Genomic DNA, 14,849 nt, shown 5'->3' on the forward strand with positions numbered 1-14,849 from the left:
CAAGAGTCAGTGGCTTAACGGATTGAGCCACCCAGGCATCCCATAAATTCTTCATTTTTAAAGACATTTTAGGGGCTTCTGCATGGCTCAGTTGGTTAAGCATCTGCCTTCAGCTCAGGTCCTGGGATCGAGCCTCATGTCAGGCTCCCTGCTCAGTGGGGTCTGCTTTTCCCTCTCTACCTGCCTCTCCGCCACTTGTGCTCTCTCTCTCTCTTTCTCTCAAATAAATAAATAAAATCTTAAAAAAGAACTTTAAAAAAATACATTTTAGTTGTATGGATTGTAGCTTCAAATAATTTAGTTGTTTTGCTTATTTGTTCTGGGAGGCATTTGTATGTGCTGTATTCCTGATCCTTGCATATTTAAAAGACCTTTCCAGATACTCAGCCTTTCTTATATATCATATCTCATTGATTCTAAGAAGCACCTGTTCATATTTTCACATCTCTGAAATTATTTCTGAAATCTGAATTTTTTATGTATTTGGAAATTAATGATTTGAAACAGTTTACTTTATAGATCTTTTTCTTAAATAGAGGTATATAAAATAATGGTGTACCTTTCAAATGATGGTGTCTTCAGTGGATGAAATATGGTAAGATGGGGTGCCCAGGTGGCTCAGTCAGTTAAGCGTCCGATTCTTGGTTGTGGCTCAGGTCATGATCTTGGAGTTGTGAGTTGCAGCCCCATGTCAGGCTCTGCACTCACTGGGGAGTCAGGGCTTAAGGATTTTCTCTCTCCTTCTCTCTCTGGCTCTGCCCCCGCTCATGTGCGTGCTCTCTCTCAAATAAATAAATAAATCTTTTTAAAAATATGGTAAGATAATTCCAAATTATTAGGTTACCGTAAAATAATTTTTATCTATAAGGTTGAGGAAGATCAGAAATTTAATAACAGTGTGCTGAGTTGCAGTGAACAAGCACTTTCCTCCATTACTGGTGGGCATAAAAATCAGTATAATCTTTATGGAGGACAATTTAGGAAAATGAAAAATGTTAAATGTATATACCCTTTGATTCAGCCAATATACTTGCAGGATTTTATCTTATAGATAAACTTGCATGTATTTTAAATAATACACATATGTTTATTCTTATTTTTTATTCAGCATGGTGTAATAATATTCCAGAAACCATCTAAATATCCATCAATAGTAGACCATTTTAGTAAATTATAATACATCCATTAAATGGAATTTTAAATATCCATTAAAATTATATTTCACTAAGTAGAAAATTACATGTCATATTCGTTTTTTTTTTTTTTTTTTTTTTAATATTTTAGGTATTTAACAGAGAGAGTAAGAGATCACAAGCAGGGGAAGCAGCAGAAGGAGAGGGAGTAGCAGGCTCCCCACTGAGCAGGGAGCCCGACATGGGGCTCCATCCCAGGACCCTGGGATAATGACCTGAGCTGAAGGCATACGCTTAACTGATTGAGCCCCCAGGAGCCCCCATGTCATATTCTTTTTCACTTCACATTGTACACAGAAATCACTTGTATCCATTGTCTAATGTTGCTGAGGAGATGTCTGAGGCCAGCATAAATTATTTAATTTGTAGGTGGCCCTGTTTCTTCTAGATGCTAAAAGCATCTTTTTTTTATCCTTAATATTTGGCAACACTCCATAATATATCTTAAATTTTGATCATTTCCTGTTAATTTTTCCTGATACATGACAAGACCTTTCAGTTTTTCACCTCTAAATCCTTGAATATTTTGGCTGTTCCATATTGTTTGTCTAAGAATATTACTTATGTTAGATTTCAGTTGTTTATCTTACAAATCTATCTTTGTTCTGACTACTTTGTTAGACTCTTAACCACCTTTGTCATGTTCATTCTGAATGATTTTCCCTGGCTTGTCATCCATATTATTAACTTGGTTTTCTGAAGTATCTTCTCTACTTGGAGTTGTTTCTAACATGATTTCAAGTACTGTGGTATTTTTTCTCTCTTTTTCTTTTTATCTTTTGTTTCTTTCAGTTCTTTTTAAAAATCTGTTTTATGGAGTTATGTTCTATTTATTTGATGCAAAGCAGTTTTTCTTTAAAATTCTATTTTATGAAGCAGTTCTCCAAATGTGTGGGTTATTTTCTCTCTTCCACATTATGATCCCTCCTCCTTTTTTGCAGTCCTATTTTTTTATGTTATATTTATTGTTGAAAAGTTGTGTTCTGGCCTGCTCTTTACCCAAGAATGGCATAAGCCATTGGAATAGCTGCCTAGAGGCTGAGACAAGAGACTGAACACATTGATGTGATCTCTCTTCTTTAAACTGGCTGCTTGGTGACACAGTTGTCATATGCTCTCTCTAAGCAGGTTCCCACAGCATATGGTAAACATTCATTCTGGAGGCAGATCAATGCTGACATATCTCTGATTGATCTACTTCAGTCTGCTATGCAGGGTTGACCACTAGCTTACTCTTTCTGTTTCTCTACAGCCATGCTTTGGCTCCTGGCAAGGAAAATAAAAAATGTCATGGCAACTGTAAGTTTTAGGGAGCCAAGTGCATGATACCTCTTGGCTCTTTTGTTCTCTCCTGAGATTGGAACCATTTCAGATGTGGTCAAAGGAGCTTAGGCAGATGGAGATAAAATATCAGCTTTACTGTTGAGAGAGCTGTTGGAAGATATTTATGGTATGGGTGGTCTTCTAATATGTCTGTTCCCCAGCCCAGGCCTGGAATAACCCAACCAAGGGAAACTTTGGGTCTTTGTAATAGACATACTTACCTAAGACTTTCGGTAAATTAGCTCTGCCCAATCAAAAAATGTGGACCATGGTGAACTTGCCAGTCAGGTTTCTCACTTAAGGGGTAGAGGGGCAAGATGCTAGGAAGATTTATGGAAACTCTGTCCTCATGGAAACTAGAAGAAATATCCCCCACCTTAAACATCATGAGCTTTTCTTTATAAGTCTTCTTTGCCAGACTGTGATAGGGAGATATGTACCAAGTAGAATGCTGTCTGCTTCCTCCATAAGTCTGACTGCTATGCCTTTAAGGACTCATGTTTTCAAGTTAGTGATTGATTATGGAATTGTTCTTCAGGACCCACTCAATTTGCCGAAACTGAATCTGTTTGAGATTAGAGGAGATGCATGGCAGATTTGGACATCCTCTTTAACGATGATGCATACCTCATTGTATCTGAGACTTATTCGTTGGCATCAGTGCTGTGAGATGTGGCTATTTGCACAGGGGTTTCCTTCTCTAATTTTGGTTCTGTTTTGGTCAGCGAAAGGAATTATGCAAACGTGCATGGATTTCCCCCTCTTTCCCAGAAGCTGTTAACCTTTAAAATCATTGCTCATCTAACAGATAAACATATTTTTCTTTCATTTGTGCTTCTTGAGTTACAAAAGAGATTAAATAACATCTTTGTGTATTCATTGGATCTTTGAAGTTCTTTTGTGAATTGCCTCTTCTTGTTTTGTCCTTATCTTTCAAATGGTGAGTTTGTCTTTTCACTTATGAGTTCTCTAATTTAAAGATAATGGGGCTCCTGGGTGGCTCAGTCAGCTAAGCAGCTGCCTTCTGCTTGGGTCATGATCCCAGGGTCCTGGGATCAAGCCCTACATTGGGCTCCCTGCTCAGTGGGGGTCTGCTTCTCCCTCTCCCTCTGTGCTCTCTCTCTCAAGTGAATAAATAAGACATTTTACAGAAGGCAGACATTTAACCAACTGAGCCACCCAGAAGCCCACCTAGAGGTCTCTTTTCCAGAGTCCATCTTCCTGCTTAAATTTGGGCTGCTTGTTCCTTTTTTTCTGTTTTTTTAAGATTTTATTTATTTTTTTAAAGGTTTTATTTATTTATTTAACAGAGAGAGAGACATCGAGAGAGGGAACACAAACAGGTGGAGTGGGAGAGGGAGCAGCAGGCCTCCCACCGAGCCGGGAGCCTGATGTGGGCCTCGATCCCAGGATCCTGGGATCATCACCTGAGCCAAAGGCAGATGCTTAATGACTGAGCCACCCAGGCGCCCCTAAAGATTTTATTTTTAACTAATATCTACACCCAACGTGGTGCTCAAACTCACAACCCCAAGATCAAGAGTTAAATATGCTCCTAGCTGAGCCAGCCAGGTGCCCCTGAGCTACTTGTTCTATGCAGCTGTCATCCTGAGCCTTTCCATCTTTGCTCTTCTGGGTTGGATTTTGGTCTTCTATATTGCATTGCTACTTTTGAGAAATTTCTTTTCCTGACTCCCAATACTTTGTACATAATCTACTTTTTCTCTTAAAGCTTCTAGGATCTTTTTACACCCAGTTTCCTGAAAGTTCACAATGATGCATTTTTGGAGTAAAAATCTCTTTTTGGATGGAAATTTAGGTCCTTCAGTTATTTTTCAACATTTTTATTAAATGTTTAAAAAATTTCAGCTATCCTATCTTTTCCTCAAGGGTTCTTTCTTATTCTTTTTTTAAAGATTAATTTATTTGAGAGAGAGAGTGTGTGAGCAGGGGGAGGGGCAGAGGGAGAGAGAATCTCAAGCAGACTCCATGCTGAGCTCAGAGCCTGACATGGGGCTCAATCTCACAACCCTGAGGTTATGACCTGAGCCAAAACCAAGAGTCAGATGCTCAACCGACCATGCCACCCAGAGACCCCTTTCTTATTCTTTTATTATTCCTCTTTGAGAGTATTAGTTAGAGGGTTGTGTTTTGTTTTGTTTCCTTTCTATATTGTCTTAATTTCCCTCAGCTATTTTCTTTTTTCTATTTGTTGGTTTAGGTCAGAGGTCTTTCTTGATGGAGACTTTCCTCATAGCTGTTGATCTTTGGGTTTCCATTTATATTTAAGAGGAAGACTATAACAAAACTAATCAGAAGCTTTGTATGTATGAGTGAGCGAATTTTGTTCTACAGTGAATAGGCAAAGAGTCATCCTTCTATAATGTCCAAATGATATATTCCTTTTCTCTGGAGCTTTTAATTCTTTCCAGAAAAAAGAATGTTACAGTCTTTTCTGAGGAATGGAAAGGTGTGTGTGTGTGTGAGAGAGAGAGAGAGAGAGAATGCTTTGCTACTGGTGAGCAAAGAATGGGAAAAGCGCTTGACATTCAACAGTTTAGTATGTGGACTTTCACTTTATCATTTTGTTTTTAGGCCAAGTCTTCTGCTGTGTTTTCTTGCCCAAGTCCAGAACTCTCTGGGTTCAATTTCTTCAACTCCCATTGAGTGACACAGATTAGAAAGGGGCCTCAGGGTCCAGCCAGCTGTATACAGACTTCAATGAATCCTTCTTCCACTTCCAAATGGTAAGTCTTTCAGATATTCTGCAAGGTAATTAACTCATTGCTTATTAGTATTCCTCTGTTAGTTGCTTAGCGGACAAGTTTCTCTCCAAATATGTACTGAAGTCTCTCATCTGCTCTTGTCTTTATACTTACTCTCCCTATACTTATGAGTTAATTGCTTACATTTCTGTTTTATACTTTTACTGTTATTTTAGTGGGTTAGGGAAGGGAAAGCAGATATATGCATGAGGTCAATCTGCATTTTTAACAGAACACCTTGTTTTTTAATATCTGAATAACCACTTCCAGGTTATTTCTCAGTGTTGAGTTTTAAAATTATGTCAGTTAAATAAGAGTTTCAGGTTTTAAAAATTTACATCCTATATCGTTTTGTTTATTTATAGGCTATATGTAATCACTTCTCAGCCTTTTGGCTAAGATCACATATATTTATAGGCCATATGTAATAATTAAAAGAATGTCTTATACTTGCATTCAGCTTTATTCTTTTTTTAAGTAAGCTCTGTGCCTAATGTGGGGCTTCAACTCACAACCCTGAGATCAAGAGTTGCATGCTCTACCGAATGAGCCAGCCAGACACCCCACAACTTTATATTTTTCAAAGCAATTTTGCATATGTTATCCCATTTGATCCTCAGAATATGAAAGGCTGCGCACTTGGGAAGGTTGGGCATAGCAGAGGACTGGAAGAGGTGCTCGCCTGAAGTATGCAGTGAAGTTGGAAATATTCTTAAATTTCATAGGAGATTAGCTTTAATATCTTTTTAATGTAAAAATTTAGTGTTTGATACTTTAATTAAAAGGATTTGAAATATAGTTTTCAGCCATTCTTTCAAAAATATAATTTCTTCTGTAGTTCACTTCCTTTTCCTTAATGTATTTTTTAAGTAATCTCCACATCCAATGTGGGGCTCAAACTCATGACTCCGAGATCAAGAGTCACATGCTCCACTGACTGAGCCAGCCAGGCACCCCTTTAGTTTTACTATTATTTTTTATTTTTTAATTAAACAAATTTAAGTAATCTCTACACCCAAATGGGTCTTGAACTCACGACCCTGAGATCAAGGGTCACACGCCCTACTGACTGAGCCAGCCAGGGCCTTCTTCCTTCAAATCCTTGGTCCTCATTCTTATTAGATTATGTCTGGAATGTGGAAAGATTGTTATGAGCTGTCTGTTTAATCTTTCTGTTGCTCAAAAACCTTTATTGGCTCCACATTACCTATTAAATAAAATATAGAGACCTCTACAATCTTATCACCAATCTACCTTTTCCTTCTTCAGCCTATTTTTGGAATGACATTTCCTTGTCTCATGCTGTTAAGATCTCTGTTTTTCTTCAATATTTCACTTGTGGACCTAGCACACCTGAATTCTAATCTTATTTCTGTTATTAATAGGTGTGAGATTATTGGCAAGAGGGGAATAGGAGCTCCCTTGTAAATAATGTACATGTGATATTAATACATGGTTCTTGTAATAACTTTTAACTTCTCAGACTTCTTTTATACATTTACTAATTCATAAGTAAAATTGACATATAAAAGTATAACTACTTAATGTGTACTTTAACAATGAATGAACGAATGACTCTCACCTTTGGATAAGGGCTTGCTGGTGCTGCATAATAATAATAAATGAAATATGAAAAAGACAAAACCAAAAAGATATAAATGGGCTTAATAATCAAGTAAACATTTTTCAAAATAATAATAGTTATGCAAAAGCTAGTTATACATGTTACTTTTAGTAAATTTGGAAACTACAGAAAATTATCACCCTTTATCCCACTGCAGAGAAAAAATTTGTTGACATTTTGGACTGTTTCATATCATTAGTTGAAATCATTAACAAACTCTGATTCTTTGAGGACATGCTGATTGTGTTTGTAAGAAAAGTTATAGATTGGGAGCCAGAGTAATCAGGAGTACTACATTAATATTAAACAGCAAACTTGTCTAATGTATTTTCTTAATTGCATCAAGCAATTATGTTATATTTAGTCAAAAGTCTTTACAGATTATTTTTCTCAGGAAGATTTTAGTGCTTCCATCAGTCTGCATATTACCATCAGTCTGTTTTGCTTCCTTTAGAATTAAAGATTCTGTACTCACAATGAGCCTATAAAATTCAACCAACAAAATCAACCTTTGGAACATGAATTCATTCCAGATAAAAATGACTTTATAGAGGGCGCCTGGGTGGCTCAGTTGGTTGAGCGACTGCCTTCAGCTCAGGTCATGATCCCAGGGTCCTGGGATCGAGTCCTACATCGGGCTCTCTGCTCAGCAGGAAGCCTGCTTCTCCCTCTCCCGCTCCCCCTGCTTGTATTGCCTCTCTCATTGTGTCTCTCTCTGTCAAATAAATAAATAAAATCTTAAAAAAAATGATTTTATAGAAAAGTATAATAATTATATATATTTAGGGTGCCAAAGAGAAAAATTATAGAATGGTAACTGTTAAAAAGGACAAGAAGTTCAAAAAAAAAAAAAAAAAAAAAAGGACAAGAAGTTAGGAGACTATGAAGAAGAACCAATTAGAAATCTTGGAAATTACAAAAGAAAGAAAGAAAGAAAGAGTCACTGGATATTAAAAAAACAAATCTCTTTTTTTTTTTAAGATTTTATTTATTTATTTGAGAGAGAGAGAATGAGAGACAGAGAGCATGAGAGGGAGGAGGGTCAGAGGGAGAAGCAGACTCCCTGCCGAGCAGGGAGCCCAATGCGGGACTCGATCCCGGGACTCCAGGATCATGACCTGAGCCGAAGGCAGTCGCTTAACCAACTGAGCCACCCAGGCGCCCCTAAAAAACAAATCTCAATAGCTGGGATGAACTCTAGACAAAACTGAAAAGAGAATTCATAAATTGGAAGATTGTACTGAGGAATTTACTGAAAAGATAGCACAGAAAAACAGAGATAAAAATGAGCCATTAAGACCTATAAAGAATAACACCCAATAGAAGAAACAGATAAAAAGAAGAAATTATGGCTTAAAGGAAATATTTGAAGGGATAATAGCTTAAAATTTTCTAGAACTGAGGGAAGACATGAATCTTCAGAATGACAATACTCTACCAAAACACATCTTAGAGAGCCTGAGGGCATCAAGGTTAAATAGAACACTCTAAAAAGATTCAAAGGATCATAAAGCTTCCTCAGAAAGGAGAGATAGTTTGTCCCCAGACTTCTCATTGACTACAATAGATGCCCTAAGACATGGGGATTCTATTTTCAAAGAATTAAACACTAAAGAATGATGTGTAATCAAACAACAGAACAGATGCATACATAGCAACATATATAGAACCTGAAAACAAAGGGCTGAGTGAAAAACACCCAAAAACTCAGAAATAAAATCTACAACACCATATCATTTTTATATATTAGGATGTGTACATAACCCATTTTACAAGAATACATTCAAATTAAAAAGTACACATTCAAGCACATTAGAATGATTGTGAGGAGAGATGGAAATGAGGAAGAAGTTAAAAAAGGATCAATATACAAGTAAATGAACAAACAAAAATATGAGTCTTGCATGGACCAATAATGATAACTAAAAAAAAAAAAAAAAAAAAGGAAAAATACAAGAAATTGGTAGTCTAGATTTTTATATACAAGAAACATGAATGGCAGTGCCTGGGTGGCTCAAGTCGGTTGAGCACCTGACACTTGGTTTTCATGTGGGTCATGATTCCGGGGTCCCTGGATCAAGCCCCACCTCAGGCTCTGAGCTCAGGAGGTAGTCAGCCTGAGGATTCTCTCCCTCTCCGTCTGCCCCTCCCCCCGTGTGCTCTCGCTGTCAAATAAATCTATCTTGAAAAAAGAAACATGAATGAAGGCAAAACAGAGTTTCATAGGTATCAAGATCAAGCATTTTTTACCCACAGGATTCACTAGAAGAACTATTAAAGAAGGGACCTTTTCAAGAGCAAAGAAGGAAAGTATAGAAATAAGAAATAATGGTTAGCCATCCTTCTTCCTCTTCCCATATGGGAAAACCTGCCCTAATCCAGTTACCTCTGACTGGTTGACAAATTTATTTAGTCCTGATGCTCAGTGAGGAGGACCATTTAGATCTCACACTAAGCTATATCCACAAACTTTGCCACTGTTAGTAACAAAAAATGGGATTTTGGCCTTCAGCTACTACACCTTATATTATTTATTTATTAACTTGTTTAGACCTAATGCAGAGAAAAGGGATGCCATTTATTGGGTCCCCTCAGAGACTCAAACATTTCAAGTAATGAGAACATTGAGAAAAGTGTGGAATTTGGTGTAGTAAAATACACAGTAGAATATACATCAATAAACACAAAATACTTAGGATTAAACAAAAGATGTGCAATGCCTCTATATTAAAAACTCCAGAGCACTACTGAGCGAAATTAAAGAAAACCTAAATAAATGGAGATGCATATTATCATTTTTGCATTGAAAGACTCAGTATTAAGATTCCAGTCCTCCACAAATACCTCTGTAGGTTCATTGCCACTCCTATCTAAATCCCAGAGCTGTACAACTTAATAGTAAAAAAGATAACTCAATTTAAAAATGGGCAAATACAAATACTTAACAATGGAGTGTATACAAATGGCCAATTAACACATGAAAAAGTGCTCATCATCATCAGTCATCAGTAAAATTCACATTAAAACCATAAGGAAATACCTCTACACAATGACTAGAACAGATAAAACTAGTAAGACTGCTAACATTACATGTGAGTGAGGATGTGGAACAATTGGGACTTTCATACATTGCTAATGGGAATGTAAAAAGGCAATTTCTTATAAAGTTAAGTATATGCCAATTATTTGACAGAATCCTTTTCTATGTCTTTATCCAAAAGAAAAAAACATTTGTCCACAAGAAGACTTGTATAGCCACGTTCATAGCAGCTTTATTTACAGTAGTAAAAGATGAAAACCTGGTGTTACATTCACACAATGGATTACTATTCAGCAATAATAATAATAATAATAAAAAACACTAGAGAAAGAAAAACTAAGGTGAAAAAAATCACAACAGTTACTATTTCTTATAGGCTAAGCATTGGCTGAGAAAGGATACAAGGGTACTTTCTGGGGCCTTGGAAATGTTCTATACCATAATATCCATTTGTCAGAAGTACACAGCTAGAAATTGTACACTTCAATGTATGTAAATATTACCAAAAAGAACCATGTATTGATGATGATGATAGAATGAAGTGGTAGGGAGTAGGTGAAAGTATAAATGATATAAAAATGGCAGAATATTGGGGTACCTGGGTGGTGCAGTCGGTTAAGTGTCTGACTCTTGGTTTCAGCTCAGGTCATGATCTTGGGGTCCTGGGATCGAGACCCCCCCATCATGCATTCAGCGTGGGGTCTGCTTGTAGTTCTCTCTCCCTCTCCCTCTGCCCCTTCCGCTCTTTCCCTCTAAGATGAATAAATCTTTAAAAAAAAGTTAAAAAAAAAATTTTAAAGATTTTATTTATTTGACAGAGAGAGACACAGTGAGAGAAGGAACACAAGCAGGGGGAGTGGGAGAGGAAGAAGCAGGCTTCCCGTGGAGCAGGGAGCCCGATGTAGGGCTCGATCCTAGGACCCTCGGACCATGACCTGAGCCGAAGGCAGACGCTTAACGACTGAGCCATCCAGCCCCCCCCCCAATTTTTTAAATGGCAGAATGTTGACAGATGAGCTCTTATTTTATTTTTGTCTGCATATGTTGAACTATAACTTTGAAAGAAATTTTTTTAAAAGATTATTTATTTTGGGGTGCCTGGGTGGCTCAGTTGGTTAAGTGACTGCCTTCAGCTCAGGTCATGATCCTGGAGTCCCTGGATCGAGTCCCACGTCAGGCTCCCTGCTCAGCAGGGAGTCGGCTTCTCCCTCTGACCTTCCCCCTCTTGTGCTCTCTCTCTCTCTCTCTCATTCTCGCTCTCTCAAATAAATAAATAAAATCTTTAAAAAAAAAAAAAGATTGTTTATTTTGCAGAGAGAGAGCGAACATGAGGGGGTTGGGAAGGGCAGAGTGAAAAGCAGACTCCCTGTTGAGCAGGGAGCCTGAGGCGGGGCTTGATCCCAGGACTCTGAGATCATGACCTGAGCCGAAGGCAGCTGCTTAACCAACTGAGACACTCAGGCACCCAGACTTTTAAAGAAATTAAAGAAAAAAACTCATATTTACCCAGAAATTTACCAATTCCAGTTATCTTCATTTTTTTTTTAAAGAATTTATTCATTTATTTGACAGAGAGACACAGGGAGAGAGGGAACACAAGCGGGGCAGGGGTGAGTGGGAGACGGAGAAGCAGGCTTCCTGCTGAGCAGGGAGCCCGATGCAGGGCTCAATCCCAGGACCCTGGGATCATGACCTGAGGCAAAGACAGACGCTTAACGACTGAGCCACCCAGCCACCCCCAGTTATCTTCATTATTTCCTGTGGATCCAAATTACTGTTGTAATTTCCCTTCAGCCTGAAAAATTTGGTAGCATTTCTGTAAGTCCCCCAGCCATGAATTCTCTCAGTTTTTTATCTTAAAATGTATTTTGCTTTTTTTTTTTTTTTTGCTTTCATTTTTAAAGAATAGTTTTGATAGATACAGATTATGGGTTGATAGTTTGTTTTCTTTCATTCAATACCTTAAATATATTCCTCTGTTGTAGTCTGGCTTTTGTTGTTTCTGTTGAAAAACTGCCTGTCATTTGTATTTTTGTTGCCCTGTATATAATATTGCCATTTTGCTCTGCTTTTAAGATAAATTTTCTCTTTATCTTTGGATTTAAGCAGTTTATTTATGATATGCCTATTTGTGGTTTTCCTTGTATTTATTGATCTATAAGTTAAAGTCATTTACAAAATCTGGGATGTTTTATTCCTTTTTTCTTTTTTCTTTTTTTTTTTTTCCCCCATTCTCCATTCTATCTCTCCCCTCCTTCTTGGTCTTTTTTTTTTTTTCTCGTTGTTTTTTAGATTATGTAATTTTTGATTCATCTTCAACTTCACTTATCTTCCATCTTTGATTTGTTCTTAAGTCTATCCAATTAGTTTTTAACTGTAGTCATTGAACTTTGCAACTAGAGACTCTGACTTTTTTCTGTTTATTATGCATATATCCTACTTTTAGTCTTTGTACATATTTATAATAGCTGCTTTAAAGTACTTGTGTGATTGTTGTAATATCCAGGAAATCTTTGGAATTTGTTTTTATTGACTGCTTTTTTCCCCTTCAGTATGGGTCACATTTTTGTAGTTCTTTGCATGTCTAGTGGTTTTTGATTGGTTACTTGGCATTTTAAATGATGTTTTAGAGATTCTGGATTCTGTTTTGCTTTTCTGAAGAATAATTTTTATTCTAGAAGGCAGTTGACTTGGCTGAACTCAGATTCCAGACTCTGTCTCCTCTGTAGTGATAGCAGCTTGAATCTTTACTAGTTACTTCAGTTACTTCAGTTTCCAGCTGCTTATTTTCTGCCAGCACCCTTGGGGTCCCTTCCCTCACTTCATGGTTAGTTTAGTGATTAGCACAGGTCTTGGGAGGACTTTGTATACAGATTTTGGAGATCATCTCTTTGGCTCCCTCTCTTCTAGAATATCCTTCCTAAATTTCTATAGTTTGTCAGCCTTGAACTTGATATCTCAAGCCAATAAAATTTTGCTTTCTATTCAACCTACCTCCAGTGGCAATCAGATTCAACGGTACCCTTGTCAAAAAAAAAAGCTACAAATTGCAAATCTCATCTTCTGCAGATTTACCCCCCAGCCACTATCCTCCCCTTGCCAGGTAATATGTGTTCTCTGCAGGCAGGATAGCTTCCAGAGAGAAAAGGGAGGACTGAGTTTATTTCTCTCAAGTCTAGTCCAGTAAGTTACGTTTTCTCCTCCACCAAGGAGATCGTGAGGGAGTGGAGAGAGGCAAGGAATATACTGTTTGAGCTCTGTCAGCATTGAAGTCGAGGCAGGGAAAAGATGCTCTCTTCTGATACTCCCTGGAATTTTGTTCTCTTAACTGATTGGGCCTAAGCTTGCAGTCAGCTTAGTAGAAGAAATCAGCAGTTCGTCATACAATTGGGCTGACCCTCATGCTAATAACAGTCTGGGGGAAAAACTAATTGGAAGCAGTCAAGAGCAACCAAAAGCAGACAGAAATTGGGTGGGAAAGATGAACTGCAAGTTTTCCCTCAAGACTCTTTATGTGTTGGAACAGTATAATGATTATATCAAATCCAATTTGACTCTGTAACAAGATTAAATTCTCTTTCTATTTTCTGTCTCAATTTATGTCCAGCCACGTTATCCAGCATCGCATATGAGAGGTTCTGCAATTAACTGGTAACTAATCTAAACTCTAGGAATCCAGGAGGATATCCAAAGCAGAATATTCAGAGAATGTCTAGAAAGTGGCCATCTGGGGATTTTACATTTTATCTTTGTTTTATTTAATACATTTTATTTAAACCTACTTGGTCTGATATTAATATGGCTATTCCTGCTTTAATTTTGTTTGTGTATATCTTTCTATATCATTTTGTTTGAGGTAGACCCCAAATAGTATGTAGTTGGATATAATTTTTTGTTTTTTATGGTTTGAAATTGTTTATATCTGAGAGGAGGTTTGCATTTATCATACTAAATAGTGTAACTGTTCTTAATCTTGTTTTTCCTACCCTGCTTTTGCTTTTGCTGGTTTTTTGCTTTTTTGTTTTGCACCTAGTAATTTAGAAAGTAGACATTCTATTTTTATTTAATTTGTAATTACTTCAAAAAAATAAAACTTTCTTTTTTTTTCATTTTTTTAAAAGATTTTTTTTTATTTATTTGACAGAGAGACCGCAAGAGAGGGAACACAAGCAGGGGGAGTGGGAGAGGGAGAAGCAGGCCTCCCGCTGAGCAGGGAGCCCGATGTGGGACTTGATCTCAGGACCCTGGAATCACAACCTGAGCCAAAGGCAGACACTTAACGACTGAGCCACCCAGGCGCCCCCGAAACTTTTTTCTTTACTAACAGTAATACATCAATATCTGTTGATTCCCCTGAAAATGATGAATGAATCACATACTTTAGTACCTCCCTGTGGTCCTGCCTCCCACCGGTTATTGGAATAATTTAGGCTTTTAAAACTATTATTATTTCCATTTTTACATCTCCTTAAGGAATACTTTTTACATTTGCATTTCCTTATATAGCCATGTTAACCATATTAAGAATTACTTAGATATTAATTTTCAAATCGACAGGTTACAATTTCCATCTTTTTTTTTTTTCTATAATTTTTTAAACCCCACATGGGGCTCAAACTCATGACCCCAGGATCAAGAGTCACGTGTTCTTCTGATTGAGCCAGCCAGGCACCCCCCCATCTTTATTGCTAACATATCTCTCCTATACTTAAGATCTTTATTTTTGTTTTTTTTTTCAGATACCAAAGTATTTCTTTGAGTTTTAAAGAAGAGTATGTATCTGAATCTTTGCATATCTAAGAATATTTATTAAATGTGTATTCTGACACAGCAGTTATAACTATAGCAAACTTTTTTAAGGAAATGATAGTAGTATGCAAAGATGTGTGTATAAGTTCATTTGC

General features: G+C 37.1%; 1 protein-coding gene across 2 annotated transcripts in view; it reads left to right on the forward strand.

The window, feature by feature from the left end:
• The window catches only part of ICA1L (islet cell autoantigen 1 like), a 66,272-nt gene that overhangs the window by 7,966 nt on the left and 43,457 nt on the right, over positions 1-14,849 (forward strand). The window contains exons 2-3 of one of the 2 annotated variants that reach the window (XM_035007352.1): positions 5,112-5,263; positions 13,553-13,596. In XM_035007352.1, the coding sequence (XP_034863243.1) occupies positions 5,261-5,263; positions 13,553-13,596 (47 nt within the window). In that variant the 5' untranslated portion in view covers positions 5,112-5,260. The remainder of the gene's footprint in view (positions 1-5,111; positions 5,264-13,552; positions 13,597-14,849) is intronic. The other variant, XM_035007353.1, reaches the window with a different exon arrangement.

The sequence above is a fragment of the Mirounga leonina genome, unplaced genomic scaffold (genome assembly GCF_011800145.1).
Source record: "Mirounga leonina isolate KUSES-001 unplaced genomic scaffold, KU_Mleo_1.0 Mir_151, whole genome shotgun sequence".
Taxonomy (NCBI): Eukaryota; Metazoa; Chordata; class Mammalia; order Carnivora; family Phocidae; genus Mirounga; species Mirounga leonina.